Genomic DNA, 21944 nt, shown 5'->3' with positions numbered 1-21944 from the left:
ATTAAGCTATTATATACAGGGATATCGTGGATGCACAGCAGGCGTACCTATATCACAGCGCTCAGGCTTTTAATCGCAAGCGCGAAAATCATTTAAAATTAATGCGGTCATACGCGCACATAAGAGAGAGAGAGAGAGAGAGAGAGAAGAAAACCTGTTAGACCAGCTGCTCGTGCATATCCTCGCGATACGTATACGAATGACTTATATAGTTGCCAAAAAAAAAGACGATTACACGTGGTGGTGTACAGTATACAGCGATATTATACATGGGTGCATATGGATGCTCGCATGCGCTCGAGTGCATGTGCGCGCGTCTCTCGTTTCGTAATCAAATTTTCCGATCGAGCTGCTGCTCTCCGGACGGTACTTAATATACATACGCACACATAATATGCACTCGGCTCGGCTCGGCTCGCGTTGATAAATGACGCCATATATACGCGAGAGAGTTTCTTTGAGGCCGTGCGCGCAAAAGTCGAGCCTACTGCCGCGCGTGTGCAAGTATGCGCACGACGATGCACGATAGCACATGGGATCGTGCGTATCGACTACAAACTACAAAGTGCGTATGGCAGGTACAATCAATTAAAACGTAAAGAGAGTCTGGGCATGTGTGTGTGTATATGCCACCGCCTCTCTCGTGTGCGCTTATAATGCATCGAGTTCAATGCCAATAATACTCCCGTATCGCGACGCGCGTATACAAGTCTCGATGCAAGTATGCGTGTGTATTAGTGTGTGGGATGCACGTTCAACTGATGTATAAGTAAGACGAGAGATGCGATTCATACTACAAGAGTCGATTTAAATTGCAGTGAGATCGATGCGCACGCAAGTACGTACATCACATACGCGCACGAATCGATGATCAAGTATACGCGCACGGCGGTAGGAGGATAGATGGCGAAAACAATGCGTACGTAAGAGCAGTGTGTGCAGCATGAATTGGCCGCACCGAGCGCGCGTGTAATTGTGACGTGAATTACGCAACTCGTTCGCGCAAGTCAAACGAGCTTTAAATTAGCCAAACGATTTCTCGCAAAAATCACTTCGCTCGTATTGTACATCGTTTTATGCTGCAGGCCGAGGCCTTTTGTTTACGTATGCTCGAGCACGAACGATACGATAATATGCAGAGACGATCGCGACCGAGAAGGGTGGTACGTTGCAAGCACAAAGTATATTTTACGAGATGGGCCGCTGCGAGTTCTGTGTGTGTGTGTGTGTGTGTGTGTGTGTGTGTACCAAATTATATATCGTCCCTCTCTCTCTTACGCGCGCGCGAAAGTTAGGCAACTCCGCAATGTTTTCTTATTCCAAATAAGGCGAGGCAGCTCGGATCGACGAACGCGAACGCGCGAAAGGCACCGCCGTGTGTGTGTGTGTTGCTGCCGCTGTATACGTCTCGAAATAACCCCGCGCGCGCGCTCGCCTCCCACTCGTGTGTACCGCGCAAAAGCTCGCTCGCTCGCGTTATTTTCGTTTTTCTCGCTCGACTTGTGTAAAAGCGTGTGTCCGCTCCGAGATATATATACGAGCGTATAACGCATGCATGCGCACGCTCGCACATGCACACGCGCATTTTCGGGCGTATATAATCCGCGCTCAACGCCATATTTTCATTTCTTGGAGCTTGCGCGTAATGTATCGCGGGATAAGCTTTCGAGGCTCGCTCGTATGCATCGTAACTGGGATGGATTTTAAAATAGATAAGAAATGAAAAAAAAAAATTAAAATTGTTTCATGTGTTTGAATAATGAGTACATCACATATATCAAAGATAGAATATTAAATTTTACTCAATACAGATGCGAAGGGAATTATTTTTTCATTAGTATATAGTGATACTTGATGTTATTGCACTTTTGATGGCGGGAAAACCAATTGTCATTGAACTAAGCAATGCTCAAGGGTAGTGTATATAGCAAACACCTGATTAATTTTAACATAAGTTTGAGCATCGCCACCTGGCGGTATAAATTTTTTACATCTTCTTACTGTAAGCAAGCCAAATCGATTGTACATTTTCGCATGCTTGTTCGTGCGGTCCTAAACAGGTCTGGCGTATAAAAGTGAGTTTGAAACGGACCTGAATTGAGAAATAGTATATTACTGCCCTAGGCCGCGAAAAACAGAAAAGTCCCAGAGTACGTGTAATTAGTGGCCGAGGCGAAGCCGAGGCTGATAAACACGTGCTCTGGGGCTTTCTTTTTTCGCGGCATAGGCCTGTATACTATTTTTCGTACACAGTGGCCCGAAAATCGCTCTTCCCGCTTTGCGCAGCGGCAGGGAAGTAGTCACTTTCGGGCCGCTGGTGTGAAAAAAATATGAAAATGAGGAAATCTGGCAAAAAATTCACCAAATAAGGCTTAAAGCAAGCTTTTATTGATACTTATTGACTAAATATATTTAACGAAAATAAGCTTTTTCAAATCTCTTCGAGTTCAATACTTGACTCTAATGTATCAAAAGATTTGGGCCAAGTTTTGACATTTTCCACGCAAAGCCGCACTGATTAATCATGACTCATCAAGAAAATACTTGGAGCGTACATAATATCACGCTTGGTTGGACTGCAGATCGAGGCATTTAAATTTATCGCTCGCATGGTGGTGCGGTGCTCCGCGCGCAACGATTGTCGTGACGCCGCAGCAGCAGCAGCAGCAGCATCAGTGGCGTACATAAATTATATATATACGCACACACACATACGTCAGCTCGTGCCGAGATCATGACTCGGAAACATTGAATTAAGTGCAATGCAGACACGCGGGGCCCGATAGGATCGCGATGCGCCGCAGATCTGCATTATTATACATTATGCACACCGCGCAAAGTGTACAAGCGAACAAAACGTAATCAACGGCTCGTCTCCTTGTTGTCGCGTGCGTATATGTGCGTACGATATTTATGCTCCGCGTACTCGCTCGACTGGTCTATTTCAGAATCCCAACTGCAGCGCTCGGCGGCGCAGTAGCCTGCACTCGAGGACTCGCGAGTGCACATGCATGTACGTACAAGACGGGCGCGCAACAAAGTTGGAAACGCGAGAAAAAGAAAAAGGGTTAACAGAATTACGCGCCTATGGCGATGACGACGTGCTATATGCGTTCTCAGCTCGTAGTAGTAGTGTAAGCGACTGATGCACATCCTTACGCGCGCATACTTTGTCTTTCTCTCTCTCTCTCTCTCTCTCTCTTTTCTCACTCTTGTGAGGGCCGAGAAATGCGTGCATCTATACGTATATTTATGCACAATATGAGCAGGCGCGCGAGCGCGATTCGCTCGAAAGAGTCAATTACCTCGCTATTAATTTCTTGCCTCGTCATAAATCGGCTGCTATGCCGGCGGTTACCAGCTGTGCGCCGTGCATACGCAGTACTGTATATATGCGAAGCTCGCGGCTTTTGCCATGCACGGCCAGTGGTATACTACTACATGCGTGTATGAACATTTGCCTAGATAAAAAAAAATAGACAAATCTATAAAAGAGCGCGCGAACTATTTATTATTTTTACGAGTGTATATCGGAAATACTTCCGATCTCGGGGGGCTCCGCGTATAGCCCTACAAGGCGCGATGAAAATCATTCTCGCGGGTATATTTTTGAAGATGGCCGCGTTACATCATCGACTTTTTAAAAGCCCGTACGCTGCTATGTGTATACGCCATATACCGTATACTCATGCAAAATATATGCGAACTCAAAGTCGACCGCCTGCTTGAGTTATCAGACCCTACTATGTACAATACGTATGGCGAAGGGTCTCGCGACGATTGAAATAACAGAGGTCATTCGGAGCACTGCTGGTTATTTATAAATGAATCTCAAAAACATATTAAAAATTACCTGGTTTACCATTTAAGTGTATTATAAACGCTACGATCATATTAGATCTTTTCCCTTCAAGAATTGTACAAACAATTATAAAAAAAATTTCGCATAGAGCAAAAAAATATAAATTAAAGGACACGCCTCTTATAATTACGGACAATATTTCGTGTATGCAATATAACGCAGTCTCTGTGCGTACGCGTCTCGGTCGGACTCTCGGACGCGCGTATATACCTCTATATAGCTCTCGAGGAGCGCAAAAATAAATCATTGAAAATCATACATACGAGAGCTTTGCCGCACAGAGCCGACTTAGAGGCACATATTATATGCATATAGATAGTATAGCGGGCTTCCGCAAAAGAGCGATAACTTATATTGCGCATCCGTAAAGATAATTATCCTCGTAATATATTCTTCCAAGTGCATATTGCATAAAGTATATGCAAGCACACAATATATAGATTCGCGTCTATGCTTATATGCGCGCGCGCACAAGTGCGCGTCGTCGAGCATCGTGTATACGCATACAGCATAGGAAGAGAAGAGGAAAAAAAGTATACTCGTTGTTATTTCCACGAGTCGAGCTTCCGATCGTCGCCAGGAGAGCCGAGCGCAGACCTTTCGGAAGGGATAATGCCTGCGCTCGCACGCGTGCTCTAGCATGTGGACGCAGGTAAAATTCGCTGTATGGACGAGCTATACTTTGCGCGGCGCCAAACGTCATAACGCATGTTAAAGCGCGCACTCGCGTATACGTATTACCCATAAAGACGTCCCCTGCACGTTTACGACCATCTCTCTGCCTCCGTAACTAGTGCATAGTAGTAGTATCGAGTAGATATCATCATTACTTCACGGGATTCGCTCGTTTTTTCTTATAAGAGTCCCTTTGCTAGTTGCAATCGTGTAGGTACTGCGACGTGCGTGCGCTAAAATTCCTGAGATTCTATTGCGACGCTTGATACGACACACGCGGTGGCAGTAGGCGAGAGTGAGACGAGTCGCTGGCGGCGAACACGACGACGACGACACGTGCGTCATACTCTGCTAAAGTCTATAGAAAGAGAAATGTCGAGCGGCGGCGGCAGGTTGTTGTGCCGAGACGGCTGCAAAAACCAAGTCGCATAAGTACGAGGCAGTACTGGCGTACGTATATAATTGTTACAAACGCCTCTATATGGGAGTCTCTAAGTCGCGAGATCTCGAGCGAGCTTTTTTTGCTTGGCTCAAGGCCGTGGCTGTACACGAGTTTATGTGTTTGTAAATACACGTGTCCAAGTAAAAGAAACTGCTGCCAATACATTGGTAAAGAGCTAATTCCTCTAAAAAAATGTACTCAATCCTACATTTAATTTTAATGATTAATTAAATGATACATTCAAATCGATATGCACCAAACAATCATGATTTATTTATGAGTGAATCTGAATTTTTGTATAAATCGGTATAGAAATCGGTACAAAAAATAATAAAACTCGAGCATTTTTCGTTTTGTTTTTCGTCTCGACAATATAGAAAACAAACGATCCACGCTCCTGTAGGTACATCGCAATTCGAACGTGTACCGCAGTTTTAGGTTCACTCAATGCGTTCCGCGAGGAGGATTATTAATATATCCAGGAGCTTATCGAGTGCGAGCGACGCACGGCACGAAGATAAATTGGAATGAAGTTGGTGCATCGTCGCGCGAGAGGGTGGCTTCGAGTAAAATATGTATACGCATAAAGCAAATTGAATGTAAGATTAGCCGGAGGAGCGCAAAATTAATGAGTATGAGCCGCGTAAGGCGCGCGAGCAAACGATATTACTCAGACAATATCGTCTCCGTTTATTTTTCAACGTGAAACGTTTGAACGCGGCGCCATCGTGTAATTTTTACTCTCGTGCATCTTCTTGTGATTCGTGGGTAAAATCTGAAAATATCAAGCGAACAGCTGCGAGAAAAGCAAGTTAAAAGCAATTCGCGATGCGAGTATCTCTCGCGGTCGAAGTTCAACGAAACCGAAAGCTTGGCACACTGTACGTACACGCGCGGCAAGCAAGATCCATTTTATACTTTCGTCTATCATATCAGTCATAGCTAAAGTACACGCTGCATCTCGAGTTAATACTCCTCGCGTGTACTTGTATTTATAATAATGTATAGGATATGGCCAAGCGGAAAAGAAGAGCGCGTATCTCTCTCTTTCTCTGAGCTGTCTCGCGGATCCTCGCACACGGTTCGCTGTACAACCACCGCGATACAATACGATAAAACAAGTATATAGGAGAAGGAGAACCGAACGAATAAGAATCGAAGAGGAGAGAATCACCGGAGCCTGAACGCGCGCGAGAGAGAGAATAATACACGAGTCCGCGATCTTCGCATAAGCTGTACACATGGCTGACCTATGATAGGGAACGTTAAGCTGCAGCAGCTCTCTCACGTGCAGTATGGCCTTCGTTGCAGCCGTCGTTGAGAAAAAGAGAGAGAGAGAGAGAGAGAGAGAGAGAGAGAGAGAAAAGCATCGGTGCTCGCGAGCAGGAAGATGCGTATACGTACATGTACGTGTACGTAGCGTACATCGAGTGAGTATTCTCTCTCTCTGCGCTATTTATACGAGTGCAAAGATCCCCGCCAAGGCCGCGGCTGCAGCGAGCTAGTCGATACCCCAGCGGTATATATAGGATATATATTCTGCACATTTCTTGCGGACGCGGCGCACCACGTACTCCGCACGATCTGTATAACTGCGAGAGGTATTAATGCCCGATCCGTAAGGACACGTTGAGCATACAGTGCGTGTGCAGCGTTGTGTAGGCCCATATAGTATATATAAGTCGTTTATAATGAGAGAGTCGGCCGCTGCCTGCTGCTGCTGCAGTGCAATGCCGAGTCGACTGAAAGAGAAGACAACATGACAATGTGAAGCGCGCGCGCGGATACGCACGATTGCTCTCTCTCTCGCTTGCTCGCTCGAGCAAGCCCTTTTCCTCGCACTTGTAATAACACGCAGGCTCCGTGAGGTCCGATATATTCTTCTTCTTATAATACCATACTGTACCAAGCTGATCGCCGCCGCCTTCCCTATATTATCTACTATGCACACCGTGCGTGCACTTATACTATGTAGCTGCAGAGACGCGCCTGTATCGATGCGCCGAGTGGCGGCGGCGAAGGAGAGCTGATTATGCACGCGCGCGAACCTCGTTGTAGCTCTCTGCAGCTCTGTGCGTCTGAGAACTGCGTGTGCATAGGTTTTGTTGCTGCATCGCCAATAATCGTAATAAAGGCAAAACGATATGGTGTATAGAGTACCAGTGCGGATGATCTGCAGATCATTTAGTCCACCTATATATATGCGTTATTATCGTGCCTTTCCTCCTCTCTTTTTTTTCTTTCGCACCGTGCAAAGAGCCTAGTAGGTATACAGAGAGCTTCGTCATTTGCGCGGCTAAGCTATTAATCATCTTTCGGACAAATACAAAGTAATTATAACGCGCCGAGAAGCTACATCATCGAGGATGAAATTACGACTTGACGCCTTGGCTGCAGAAATAGCGTAATAGTAAAAAATGCAGCGTAGCGCATAGAGGTAGAAAGAAAAAGAGAGGGAGAGAGGATAGTTTTGCAGCCAGGCTCCGATCTTCCGAGTATACGACCGTACTCTGTGTACCTTCTTATTATATACCTCGGTTAATCGAATTGATTTTTCAGGATCCAGGTGTAACGTATGTTTCTCGAGAATTTATGTTGCGAGTGCGCATTCCTAGCCACCCACGCACATACGTATCTGAGTGTGTAGCTCGTAGACATTTCAAGTATAGAAGTGTGTAGGAATTCGTAAAATCGGGTCAGCTAAAAAAATTTAAATGGTCTAAAAACACGAAAAAATATTCTGGTTCAAAATAACCCATGTACTAATCTCAGCCCAGCCAACCCTAATTATCTGTTATTTGATTTTTCCGGCTCTGAACACCCTTGGTGCATACAATTTTCATCCACTGGATAACAATTTTTCTCACATCGTACGTCAAGACTCGATATTCCAAAATAAAAAAGATTTTGCAAGCTCGACGCGAGCACACACCAACACACACACACAAACACGCGGATAAATACAGACACACATGCACGGATAGCTTTTTCTGACACGTAATATTCTATTTCCGGATTGCTCAGCGCCAGCCGCGATTGTATTTTTGTTTATTGAATTCTAATTATAACCACCGCGGGTTGGTAAAAGTGTACATTTTTCTTTCTTTTTCTTCATATTCTTTTACTCTTCTTACTGCATCCTTCTCAGTTTATTATTGATTAACAATTGAACTATTAGGTACAAGTCATTTTTTCAAAGTTATTTGTTTTGGTCTTGCTAATTTACGTAAAACGTCGAGCGTTTTTTAGCCACGGCGCGCTTTAAAGTCGCAACCTACTCGCCGGGAGTTGTATATTAATAGTCTCGCTAGGGTCTATTCCGCGCTTCAAGACACCTCTCGTTCTCGTGAAAAAAAGCCTCAAAAGGAGAGAGAAAGGCCTGCGACTCCCGCATTCTGTGTAGGTGAACATAGGGTTCTTTACGATCAGCTTCAAAAGCTCGGCGCGCGCGTGTTAACACGGATTTGCGTTGTCCAGAAAGAGAGAAAAGAACCTGCGAGTGATCGCGAAACGAAAGTTTATTTTAATCGGAAAGTGGGTCGACACATCGCGAGTTTTTGACGTGACTCTCTTTTATCGATGCGTATATAAGGCGAAGCTTACGCTCGTTTTTACTTTATTTATAATATGACAATTTCCCAATGAAAATTTATGTGTTGTGAGTCGTGCGATCGCGATTCATACCGGAATGCAAAAAATTATTACATCGCTCTTCTTTTTTTTTATTTTAAACTTTAATCGAATCGAATATCTCACGAATTAAATACGTGAGACCGAGTGCAGATTCGATAAGGTTCGCGGATGATTTTCTGATTCATCGCGCATTATTATAAAATTAAGCGCGCCCGATCGATCGATACGAATCGATTATTGCAATTCTTCGAATGATACGATGAAAATAGAATTTGATCGCTGTTCCGTTCTTACCACTGGTTGTGAGCGCTCGCTAAAATATCATAAGGAAAATTTTCCTCACCTGCAACAGAAAACAACGTAAAAAATTATCATTCAGAACTTGAAAAACGTTTGCAAAAAATAAAAGTAATAAAGTCCGACATATTTGCGGCGAGTCGTCGAGGACCACAAGAGAGGCAGAGAAAGAAGGGAAGAGGATCGGCTACTTAATTTCAGTAGCTCGTCGTCGAACACATTACTCCTGTTTGCGGTTTTAAAGTAATTGATGCTTATGTATGTGTGCATACAAGAGGCGCACACAAAACTATGCGTACTATACATACGCGCGCGCGAGCTGCGGTGGTTTTATAATAGAACTTCGAGACAAAAGCGGCTCTCTCTCTCTCTCTTGGCTTCGCGTTTTTACCGTTAAGAGCTCGCGAGCAAATGCACAGAGCCCCTATCTTTCCGAGCGAATCAATTAAAGAGAGCTGCCTCTCTCGCTCTCGGCGCGCTAATCAGTGCGATATGCAAATTGGATAACTGCGATTTTTAAATAGCTGGGTGTGTATACGGGAGAGAAGAAAAGATCGTACGTCGACAATTACGGAAGGAAGAAAAATCTAAAAAAAAAAAAAACAGTTTTCCAAGTAACTCGTACGCATCGGAATGAGAGTTGTGTTGTTATTCGATCACGATCGCTCGTGCATTTTGTTGAATTTCGAAAAAAAAATACCGATGCAAAAATTTTCGTGAAAAATATTTTGAAAAAGCGCCTCGCCGATCTCTCTCATTTTCCGCCGAACGAAATAGAAACAGCAGCAGCAGCATCGCGCGTCCGTTCACTCGCTGAAAATAACATCGCGGCGGGTGTGTGAGTCTGCTGCTGCTGCTGCTGCTGCTACTTCGTGTATATAGCACATCGCTCGGCCGTTTCCTCCTCGGCACGCCGTATTCGGTGTTTCGATGTTTAGGGAACTCCTAACTTGGCTATCCGAAATCATATACACCCCCTGTTTTGGGACGTTATTTCGGTCAGGGTGAAAGTAGGTGGGAGGCGCATGAGCTAGCGAGCAATACACACACACTCGCGCTCGTTTACTTTTACTCGACGCTGGCGCGCAAGCTCTACCGAGCCGCATTCAGCAACGGCGCGACAACGACGTCGACCAAAATGACGATCATCGTAACGTTATATTTTCATCGTCGCTCGCGTTTTTTGTTGTTTTTTTTCTTTCTCTCTCTCTCTCTCTCTCTCCAATTCGTGATCTTCGTTTCGTCTTGCAATTCACATTCCTCGCGATCTTGAATAACGACGAGCACCCAACCTTGCGCGAATATCTCTTGTCACGAGAAGAAAAAAAAATTAGCTTTTTTTCTGCGCAGACGGCTCTCTGTGCGAGCTTTTCTGGCGGTCTCATTTAAAAAAAGCTCGCACGGCACCGCGCGATAAACAAAAGCCATCGCGGCCAGCTATACAGCCTCAGCTACTGCTGCGCTATATACGCGAGCGAAATATATAGCTTTCGCGCGTCGGTGGCGTTTATATTTATAGCGAGAGAAATCTTAAGTCACTGATAAACAAGACGACGTAACACTTGAAAATTGTGACTCAGACTCAGGCTAATTCGAAATGATGCTCTTTCAGAATAGCTATACGTTCACGGATCGATGAATGTATAAATTTTGCGTACGTATTCCTGGATTGCATGTAGCGAAAACTCTAAATAGACGCGATACAAAAATACTTGTAAGACACTACTTCTATGTGCGAGCAAATTTGGACTTTTTTGTGTATACGATAGGCGGCTAGCTGTCGTATGTAGGTAACATGATTGCCATACTTGCGGAAGATGGACAGTGAATGCGACAATGCCAATTATCGAGACGCTTCATTAACTGAACAAAAAACGATCTGTACTCGTGAAAAGCATGCGACTCCACTGAGAGAGCTTTTTACTCTAACGAAACAGCTTGCAGCGATATAAAGCTCGGTGCAAGCTCACTCATGTATATAAATCTACACCGAAATATTTTTGTATCCATTCCCTCAACACGAGGAAGGGAGAAAGGATGAGAAAAAGAAAGAAAGAGATAAGGAAAACGACGAAAAAGACTACCACACGCCTTTGACGGAAGGCGCCCCGGGAATTCGCGTTTCACGCCTGCGACTGCAAGTCTCTCATGCCTTTTTTGCACACACGACGATCTCGCTCAACTCAGGGATGATGATGATGATGATGCATGTATATATCGCATGCGTTGCTCAAGCATGCGTTTGTGCAGAAGATGCAACTATAACTATATTTCGCACGGTCAATTTTTTATCTAGCTCATTGGAAGTGAATCGGCTTTGTTATTCAATCACTAGATTGTACTTTTTACCACGAATTATGATAATCAAATTATCGCATAGATTACGTTTATCGATCTTAGATTGCAAGAGGAAAAAATGAAAACAATTGCAATTGAAGAGAAACAAATTAAGTTCAAGCCGAACCAGAAATGATCGCTGTACGCCTCTCCTGGCCAGTTTACAAAATATCAACAATGAACAATGTTAATGTTAGTGGAGTGGAGCAAAAGCTCGAGCTTAAGCTATTTGGATGAACTTGATTTTTCGGTCGATTTGTTGATCCGAATCTCAGAAGAGCTTCGAATAACAAAGATTGTTTCTCGCAGTGTTTTTTATGTTTATACCACGTATTGGCATTGATGCAAATTTATGACTGGACGCTTATTTTTCATTTAAAAATTGATCGACCTATAAATATTTTTTATGTAAAAAATTCAAATGCATGGGGTGAAAATAATTAAATAATTGATAAGAAAAAAGAAAGAAAATTAGTTATATAAACTTAAATAATCTGGAATAATCTAATGACTTCATTCAATTATACGGTCCCTTTAAACTTGGGGTATACAGTATATCTACGAACAAGTTAACACAAGCTGACAGAGAATATCACCCGTCAGCACAATTAGCTAATTTAATAAAGGCATGCCTGCGTAATGCATTCGTAAAGCGAAAAATTCGTTACTCAAGCTCGGTCGCGGGCAAGCAGACCAAAATTGGCGTTAAGCGGAGTCAAAATAATAGAGGCGCGGGCGTGTATATGTGTGCTTGTTATTTTTAAGTGCAACGAGAGAATGAGTAAGCGTATAAGCATAGGCACACACGGAAACATATATACACACACACATACGCGAGCCTCGTGAAAATAAACGACACAGATATAAAGTATTGTAACAAATGTTCGCCGTCGTATATAGAACGCGCTCGCAGGGCTGTTGCGTGAGTAAAATTTCGGCAAAAAACATTATAGATAACGACGCTATAAGCGAACGAGCGCGGTGGGTTATAGGGATTTTAAAAAAAGCTACACAGCATCGAATCGCTCCTCTCTCTCTCTCTGGCAAGCCCGGAACGTCGTGCCGCGCTTACAACACGAAAAAGCTTGCGCTTCGCCGAGAAATAGAGAGAGAAAGAGAGAAGAGATATTCAAAAATTTGTTGGCCCCGTGTGTGGAGGAGTCGGGCGGAGTGGGGCACACGCCACTGGCTGGTATCACTATAGCTATGGCAAAAATATGATGCCTCGCGTCCGGACCATTTATGGGGGTGTGCGTTAGAATCGAACGCTTAAATAGCTGCGACCGAGTCGGCAGAAGCACAGACGCCATCGCAGCTGTCCAGTGAACGGTACGTACAGCGAACAGCGAGTTGGAGCTCTTCGAAGCTCGCAAGCCCGCTACAAAAGTGTTAGAGAATCTCACCAAGAGTCAACTTTTCTCGTTTTTTCGATCTTATTCTGTGCTCAACCGACGGCGATCAAGTGTTTTTTCTTATAATTTTTTTCGATCATCGCAAGTTTTTCGTACGATTCAAAAAAAGTGATACTTTGGGACTTTGTCAACGAATCAGTGTTCATAACCAGTGTGCTTTTATCGAGTCAGTTTTTTTTTTCGTTCGACAACACAAGTTTTACTGCAGATATTCAACTGATATTCAAAGTTTAATCGTTTGATAAAAGATCATATCGACTGTGCTTTTATCAAATTGTGCGCTGATGCAGTTGAATACCCAAGTATTTCGTTTTGTTGTTGGACTTTTTTTTTGTCCAACAAGTTGAACGCAGCCACAATCGGAAGGATTTTTCAATTCAGTTAAAAAAAAAATTACAGTGACCTCCATCTTGCATTCAGATTGTGGATTGTGCTCAGCTCAACTCGTTGTTTAAAAAAATTGTGCATTCAAACGGAGCGCGTAAAAATTTAAATTCAAATATACCTTCGTAGACGCTCGATTGGTCGTGAGCTTCATGGCTAGCTGACCAATGCCAGCGATGCAATGGCTCTAGAGTGAAAATTTAGATAAAAGTTGACTCTTAGAATCAGATTTCATCTTCATCGATCAATCATTATACAATTAGATAATAATCATTGCATAAATACATTTACTAACGTTCAATTACCCGATCGCTTCACGTCGAAGTATAATTTTTTTTTATCCTAACGTACGGGCGGTAAATAAAACGCGAAAATTTCTAAGTCTCGAAAATGTCATTATCATTTGGATTACATTAAAAACGTTATATAACCGCGAAAATCGTCTCGACGATACTCGCCGCGCTAATCGTTATGAAATTCTTGGCCACCCAGTCGCCTCGTTTTTAATCGTCGCAAAATTTCATAACTTATTTGTCATCAACTTTATCCGCGTAAAAGCTACAAATTCACTCGTACGAACGGGTAATATTTAGCGCGAGTCATTTCGTGAAAGACAGAGAGCGGGAGAGAGAGAGAGAGATGAGAGCCGAGTCTTATTTATAAAAAGCGCGTCGCGCGCGCACGGATTTATGATCGGCGCTTGTGCGTGCGCGCTGTATAGGGTGCGGCGTTTCTAAAATTAGTACGAAACGCGCCCAAAAATAAGCGCGACCATATTCCGTAGTCAAGACTCTCTTTCGCGTGTTTCTACGAGTTTGTGTGGGAGTCGGGAAAACTTAGAAGCACACACAGACTATTATTAAAAGACCCGCTCTGCTGCTGCGGCGGCGGCGGCGGGGGGGAGTCGATCGAGTTTCCGCTCGCTCTTCGCGGGACGCTTTACTTTTTCCGTTCAGTTCTCTCTCGTACTTTGTCCGGCGCGAATCATCTTGATCGTTTATCACGGTACGATTATTTAATTTTTCGGACTTTGATTATTTTTCACGGAAGTAGATTTTGGACCTTTGAATTTCCGTAGTCTTATACCGTGGGATACTTTTTCATTGTTTTATCGTTTGTATTTTTTTTTCTCATTGCAGATTCGTTTGACCAAACAGTCCCAAACCCAAACAAATCAAAATGTGTGACGACGAAGTTGCCGCCCTCGTAGTTGACAATGGCTCCGGTATGTGCAAGGCCGGTTTCGCCGGTGACGACGCGCCCCGCGCCGTCTTCCCCTCGATCGTCGGTCGCCCCAGGCATCAGGGCGTCATGGTCGGTATGGGCCAAAAGGACTCGTACGTAGGTGACGAGGCCCAGAGCAAGAGAGGTATCCTCACCCTGAAATACCCCATCGAGCACGGTATCATCACCAACTGGGACGATATGGAGAAGATCTGGCATCACACCTTCTACAACGAGCTCCGCGTCGCCCCCGAGGAGCACCCAGTCCTCTTGACCGAGGCCCCATTGAACCCAAAGGCCAATCGTGAAAAGATGACACAGATCATGTTTGAAACCTTCAACAGCCCGGCCATGTACGTCGCCATCCAGGCCGTACTCTCCCTGTACGCCTCCGGTCGTACCACCGGTATCGTCCTCGACTCCGGTGATGGTGTCTCCCACACCGTCCCAATCTACGAAGGTTATGCCCTTCCCCACGCCATCCTCCGTCTGGACTTGGCCGGTCGCGACTTGACCGACTACCTCATGAAGATCCTCACCGAGAGAGGATACAGCTTCACCACCACGGCTGAGCGTGAAATCGTTCGCGACATCAAGGAGAAGCTCTGCTACGTCGCCCTGGACTTCGAGCAGGAGATGGCCACCGCCGCCGCCAGCACATCCCTCGAGAAGAGCTACGAGCTTCCCGACGGACAGGTCATCACCATCGGTAACGAGAGATTCCGTTGCCCAGAGGCCCTCTTCCAGCCCTCGTTCTTGGGTATGGAGTCTTGCGGCATCCACGAGACCGTCTACAACTCCATCATGAAGTGCGACGTCGACATCCGTAAGGACTTGTACGCCAACAATGTCTTGTCCGGTGGCACCACCATGTACCCCGGTATCGCCGACCGTATGCAGAAGGAGATCACCGCCCTGGCCCCGTCCACCATCAAGATCAAAATCATCGCCCCACCAGAGAGGAAATACTCCGTATGGATCGGTGGTTCCATCCTCGCCTCCCTCTCCACCTTCCAACAGATGTGGATCTCCAAGCAGGAATACGACGAATCAGGCCCTGGCATCGTCCACCGCAAGTGCTTCTAAGCGCCAACTTAGCCGCCAACGTCACTCGCCATTTATATATAAATATTATATCTCTATTATGGTTATATACTTTTATGTTAAAAAACTACACGCACGACTACACATGCAACAACAACTACAACAACAACAACAACAAGACACAATTCCGAATGCAGTCGGTACACAAAACTCCTGTTATTATATGTTTCTGCATCATTGTATAACTATTTGATTGCATTACTAAATTGTTAGCTTCCATCAATATAATAACGATTATTGTTTATATAATTTTAATTATTATATCGATTGTCCCCAAGAATTTGTAATGGAATAGTATATTCTAATGATATTGCGCACGATTACACGTATATGCAGGCTTGTTTATTTGTGCCAGGCTAGTATGTATATGTATTATCGATTATTATAATTGTTACATTATTATTTTTTTCGATCCATTTCGGCAATGTCATACATTAAATCATTTTTTGTATACACGCTGTTACTTTAAAAAAAAAAATAAAAATATACATTCGTAAGACACGTAAAAAATAAAACTATTTTGGCTATTCTATTTTCTACCTCAAGCGACATTCTGAAAACGATATTTTGAAAGATTTGCTAAATAATATATCAAAACACAAGGGACATCTATATATAATATTTGTCTCCAGGTATAGGCGCGGATATGTATATCGAGCTCCACGAACTGCGTGAAGCTCGCGCAACACCACCTAGACATAAATATACACATAATAGACACGAAGATAGACGCGAAAATAATAATAACCCCCAGTAAGCGAACGGCTGATATAATAAATTCAGGTCGCGAGGCGCATATATAAAAAAAATTTTTCACAAAAATAGTCGCTCGGCTCGCGAGTCATAATCATCATATACGCTATACAGAGCATATGCTTACATGTTGCTGACACGCAGTTGGACGCGAGCCCCCCATGCCTCGTGCGAGGCGAAAAAATGTGTAAATACGCCGAGTATTTTCGTAATACACGGCTCTATTCGAAGACGGCGAGCAGCAGCAGCAGCAGCAGAAAGCTCGTGCGACTTTCCCATCCGTTTTATTTTTACACGCGTTTGTATTGCTGCTCGCGGCTGCGAGATCGACGAAGCGCAGACGACGCAGACGATTATTATTGGAGCTAAGAGGAGAGACAAATCGATTAAATCGATTATCAGCCGGTAAAATTGAGGGAATCACAGGAGAAATGGATAAAATCGTTACCGACTTGAGCATGTAATTATGACGCCTATATATAGTCGATTCCCTGATGTGCACTTCTCATTTCGCTTCAAGTGCATCCTTGTAAACGCAAGTGTCCGAGCACATTTTTATTGTCGCTCTCTCGCTCTTTCTATTTCGTTTTTAGAAATTTAATTTTTATTTTTAACCATCGTTCGAATCGCCTCGACTGGAAGTAGCGTTATCGCGTCGTGTTGACAAAAATTTATTAATAATAAGCCGAGTGCACTACATACTTGGAAAATAGAGACAACGCGCGTGCACGCGTGTTCGACAGTCGCGTACCGTACAGCAGGTGAGGAAAAACTGGAAGCCTGTAGTTTTTGAAATTAGCCTGGTCCAAATTCATCGCTACAAGTGTCAATAATATGTTGTTCTTTTTTTTTAATTTTCCATAATTGCTCATTTTTTTGCATTTCGACAGTGTCGATCGGCTCGTGTGAATAGACGAAAAAAATATGAGGCCAGTCGAAGACAGGCCATCAAAAAATATCAACAATGACATGGGTAAAAATTCTCTCGGGGATTTTGGCGACCAAAGGATCGACATTCCGGAAATGGAGAATCACGTGAGTATTGACAGAATGTAGATTGCCTCTTGCGTTAAAAAATTTTAATTGCAACGGTTGCCTATAATTCCACCACGAAGACGAGCTTCAGCTTTCGCAAGCTGTGGGCCTTCATGGGTCCGGGCTTCCTAATGTCCATAGCCTTCCTCGATCCCGGCAACATCGAGTCGGACTTGCAATCGGGAGTGACGGCTCAGTACAAGGTCAGTATCGAGAAGTTTCCGGTCTCTCACACACACACATGACCCATGAATATGACGCATGTGTGTGCTATAGTTGATATGGCTGCTGCTCGGTGCCACCTGCCTCGGTCTGATAATGCAGCGACTGAGCTCGCGCCTCGGCGTGGTCAGCGGCCTTCACCTGGCCGAGATGTGCTATCGGCAGTTCCGCACGACGCCGCGGATTCTGCTCTGGCTCATGACCGAGATAGCCATCACGGGCAGCGACATGCAAGAGGTCATAGGCACGTCCATCGCGCTCTACCTGCTCACCAGTAAATGGTTCGTTGGCCAGCTGCCTGCCACTACTGCTCTTTGCTCGTATAAACGCACGCGCTTTTTTCCTCATTTTGTTACGAGTATGTTATGATGAAACTTGAAATTGGCCCACGGCGCACAGGTTACCGTTATGGGCCGGTGTCCTGCTGACCATCATCGACACGTTCACCTTCATGTACCTCGACAAGTACGGCATGAGGAAGGTCGAGCTACTCTTCGGCATCTTTATCGGCATCATGGCCTTGACATTCGGCTACGAGGTAAACTACCGGCTCCGCGTTTTTCATAATTATCATAGCTTTTCATAATTATCTGCGTCGATATATTCGCTACGCAAACGGTAAAAAGTCGACCGAATAGTATCGTGGTATATTCGTTCGTCTTATATTCTATTCCACATGCTTTCTAGTACGTAGTGTCGGCACCTCCACAGGGTGAATTATTGAAAGGCATGTTCACGCCCTGGTGCTCGAATTGCAATACAAGTGCACTGATACAAGCCGTCGGCCTGATCGGGGCCAATATTCAGCCGCACAATCTGTACTTTCACAGCGCACTTGTTAAGGTAATCCACCCGTTTTGATCTCCATGGATTCACATCAAAATCGTGCAAACGATCTTAGCGAAACTCTTCGAATCGTATTTTTAAAATTATTTTCCCGCTAAATATTTGCAGTCGCGAAAAATCGACCGCACCAAGCCCAACAAGGTGCGCGAGGCCTGCATGTACTACTTCACGGAAGCGTCGATCGCCCTGTTCCTCTCGTTTCTTATCAATCTCTTCGTCATGTGCGTATTCGCGCACGGCCTCTACAATAAGAGCAACGCCGACGTGGTGAGTGACTCACTACACACTAGCCAAATACACTCTGATCGATCGCATCGCGCTAATCAATCTTTATCGTAATTTCTTTTCTGTTCGCTCGTAGTATGCAACGTGCAAAGCCAGAAATTTCTCCTGGGGACTCGACGAGTTTCTCGTGAGTATAAATGCAAAAAGCTCGAAAGCCGTTGCAGACGAACGAAAGCGATAATTTTTCTTTTTCCGTCTTAGAATAACGCCGAACCCTTCGAGGCCGACCTCTACAAGGGTGGCATCTTTCTCGGCTGCTCGTTCGGCTTTACCGCGATGATCATCTGGGCCATCGGCATACTCGCCGCCGGCCAGTCGTCGACCATGACCGGCAGCTACGCCGGCCAATTCGCCATGGAGGGCTTTCTCAATCTCAAGTGGCCGAGATGGCGCCGGATCGTCCTAACGCGCTCCATCGCCATCGTGCCGACCTTCTTCATCGCCTTCTTCAGCAGCATCGAGCAGCTCACGGGCCTCAACGACATTCTCAACGTGACGATGAGCTTGCAGCTGCCGTTCGCCGCTCTACCGCTCATCGCCTTCACCAGTAGCGCCGACGTCATGGGCGATTTCAAGAATGGACTGTGAGTTTATTTTTTTTTATTCATTATAAAAATATCGTATTGAGAATTTTCTGACAGATTCAACAAGGTGGCATCGACTTTCCTGTCTCTGTTCGTCATTGGGATCAATTTTTTCCTGGTGGCGACTTTTTTGCGAGAGATGGTGGCCAAAAACGAACAACCCCACGCCATGGTTTTCGTTGCGATTGGAGTAGTGGGATTTCTCTACCTTCTCTTCTGTCTTTATCTTTTGGCTTACCTAGCATGTGCCATGGGTGCATCATCCATGAGCAAAATCAAAGTCAGTATTCAAAATCATTTATAGAGTCTTTTTTTCGATATAATCTATTATAAATGGGCTGAAAATTATTTTATTTTCAGTTTATCGCCAAGTACGTGACGGGACCGCAGACTAAAAATCTTGAAGTGGTGTCAAGAAGTTGATGAAGTCATGTATTTCTTTTTTTCATTTATTTGTGCGTTTGAACAATTTTTTTTAATTGTTATTTCAACCAACGGTTAAGTTTAAAATTGTAAATGTATTCAATATTTTGTTGAAAAATATTATTCCAATTGGTTTAGATTTTTTTGATAGTAATTTTTTAAATGATTTTATAGAAAAAGAACTCAAGTGTAAATATTAAAATATATAAGTTGAGTGGTTCCATTATAACATGTCATTCCAATAGATTATTCAATTTTTCTTCCTCAATACGAGTGATATTGTTATGTATAAGCAAACGATGTGTAATGCTAAGTACTGTTTGTAAAAATACTTAAAATTATTTTACAAAAACCAAGGTATATTAGAACATTCCAAAAGAAATTTTAAAGAAATATACTTTTTTTTATTAAAAACTTCAGTTAGGTAAAAGTACTATTTTGTTCCTCATACAATTTCATTTCATGTTAAACATTATCATTACTTGCAAATGACACGTACAAATTGTTTTGAGTCACTTCATCCAAAAACTGTGTAATATGATCAATAAATTGTCTTATTTTATCTCACAGTTTCAAAGAGTTTCATTAATCGTACAAAATGTTCTCATTTGGAAGGCGCCAGCTTTTCGACATTACCTATAACCCTTTGTTATGTTTACGTTTTCTTGACGGGGCAGAATTATCGAATAACTGGTGTATATACCACTTTTAAATCACTCGTAATAAACATATTTTCCGATGTTAGTATACATTGCAGTGATTGAATAGCACAAAACATATCTTATGTAAAATTCACAGAGTCTATTTATGTAAGGCTCGCAAAGCAAAACTCACGTTTGGTTCAAGCCGTCGAATAACTGAACAAAAATAAAAGTTCGGATCAAACCTTTCATTCAAAAATTATTATAGCAAATTGTGGATGTCCACTTTATTGATTATCGGCATCCAAAACCATTTCGATTCCATCACCCACAAAGTGGTGAGTGCTAAGTGGTTTTACTACGCAATCTTAGGTAGTTAGTTATTTTTCTTTGATTTATTTAGAAGAGGTTCCGAAATTTGTATACAAGATAGGCTCTGTATAAAAACATCGGAACTCTGAAGGAAGTATGAAAACAATTATACTTGTAAACGAAGTAAATATGTTTCTCTTGCGGGGATGTGGCTTTGATACAATAGAACCTCGTAGTGTTAATTATTATAAAACAAAATATATTTGACTCATATGGTAACTTTCTCTATTTTTTAGTTGAGAAGGCTTTTCTCTATTTCTTCTCGACTTTTTTTATCTTATACTGGAACAAAATTTTTTTACTTCTTTAAAAAATATACATCATCAAAAATATTCAAGTCATATCGCACAATTTTTCTTATTATTATAAGATAATATTCAGCGTTTAGGAAATTAAGTATTTTTGAAATATAGTTATTAAATTAAGATAATTAGGATAAGAATCAAATTTTAATTCGTATTAAAAGGTAACGAATAGTTGAGAAAAAATCGGGGCAGGCGTCTTCTTATAACTGAGCAAAATAGGGACAGTCACCTCACGCATCAAATATCAGAGGAAAAATTTATTTTGATTCGTAGTAACGACCACTACGAGGCTCAATTGTATCAAAGCCACATCCCCGCAAGAGAAACATATTTACTTTGTTTATAAGTATAATTGTTTTCATACTTCCTTCAGAGTTTCGATGTTTTTATACAAAGCCTATCTTGTTCAAAACTATCGAAATCTCTTCTAAATAAATCAAAGAAAAATAACTTACTACCTAAGATCGTGTAAAAAGTCAATTGACATTAACCACTTCATAGGTGAATAAGTGATGAAACCAGAAAAATGTTCGACGCCGATCATCATCCAAAGGATATGCGTAATTCGCTGATTATTTTGAATTGAAACTGAACGCGCCCAAAATACTTGAAACAACATTATTGGCTACCTCTGAATCCAGAATTGCATACTCGATTCATAGTTCACACTCGCACTACTAATGCAATAAAAATCATAGCAATTTTGCCACTCAAATCAACTTTCAATCCTACCTTTTATATGTCTATCGATACGAAAAAGAATCCATCACGTCCGAGCGTAATCTTGAATACAAATTTTGTAAGCGACAATTTTGCTGTCTTATCGGTGCTCGAACTTCAATTTAAGCCTTAGCACCACGACGAACAGTAAATTTTCACATGCGACTAATTATGCACATTTACCCAGCCACGGTAAACAAGTGCATGCATAAGATTATTAATCGTTGAGTCGAGTAGCGCGCGACTCTTAACGGTGTATATATTTTTTAATTACAAAAAAAGTACAGAGTCGAGAAAAAAGTAAGTGGTCGAGAGATTGTTAAATTTTCTTTTAAATTAAACTCAAAGATTATAAATGCAAGAAGTAAATTCACACAACTGTGAGCTA

General features: G+C 43.0%; 3 protein-coding genes across 3 annotated transcripts in view; 2 read left to right on the top strand and 1 right to left on the bottom strand.

Annotated features, from left to right (window-relative positions):
• LOC106657422 overlaps nt 1-21944 on the bottom strand; it is a 67244-nt gene that overhangs the window by 24894 nt on the left and 20406 nt on the right. The gene's annotated exons all lie outside the window — the stretch shown is intronic.
• On the top strand, nt 12486-15443 carry LOC106657470 (actin, clone 205-like). The gene is made up of 2 exons (XM_014379004.2): nt 12486-12575; nt 14182-15443. The coding sequence occupies exon 2, from the start codon at nt 14222-14224 to the stop codon at nt 15350-15352; it is 1131 nt and encodes a 376-aa protein (XP_014234490.1). The 5' UTR covers nt 12486-12575; nt 14182-14221; the 3' UTR covers nt 15353-15443.
• Nucleotides 17020-19099, top strand: LOC106657416 (protein Malvolio-like). Its single transcript, XM_023463570.1, is given in 7 exon segments — nt 17020-17158; nt 17239-17361; nt 17435-17661; nt 17780-17918; nt 18068-18223; nt 18335-18586; nt 18713-19099. Coding segments are annotated over 7 exon segments (1395 nt in total). The 5' UTR covers nt 17020-17047.

The sequence above is a fragment of the Trichogramma pretiosum genome, unplaced genomic scaffold (genome assembly GCF_000599845.2).
Source record: "Trichogramma pretiosum strain Unisexual culture from Peru unplaced genomic scaffold, Tpre_2.0 scaffold119, whole genome shotgun sequence".
Lineage (NCBI taxonomy): Eukaryota > Metazoa > Arthropoda > Insecta > Hymenoptera > Trichogrammatidae > Trichogramma > Trichogramma pretiosum.
This window is presented reverse-complemented; position numbering and strand designations above follow the sequence as displayed.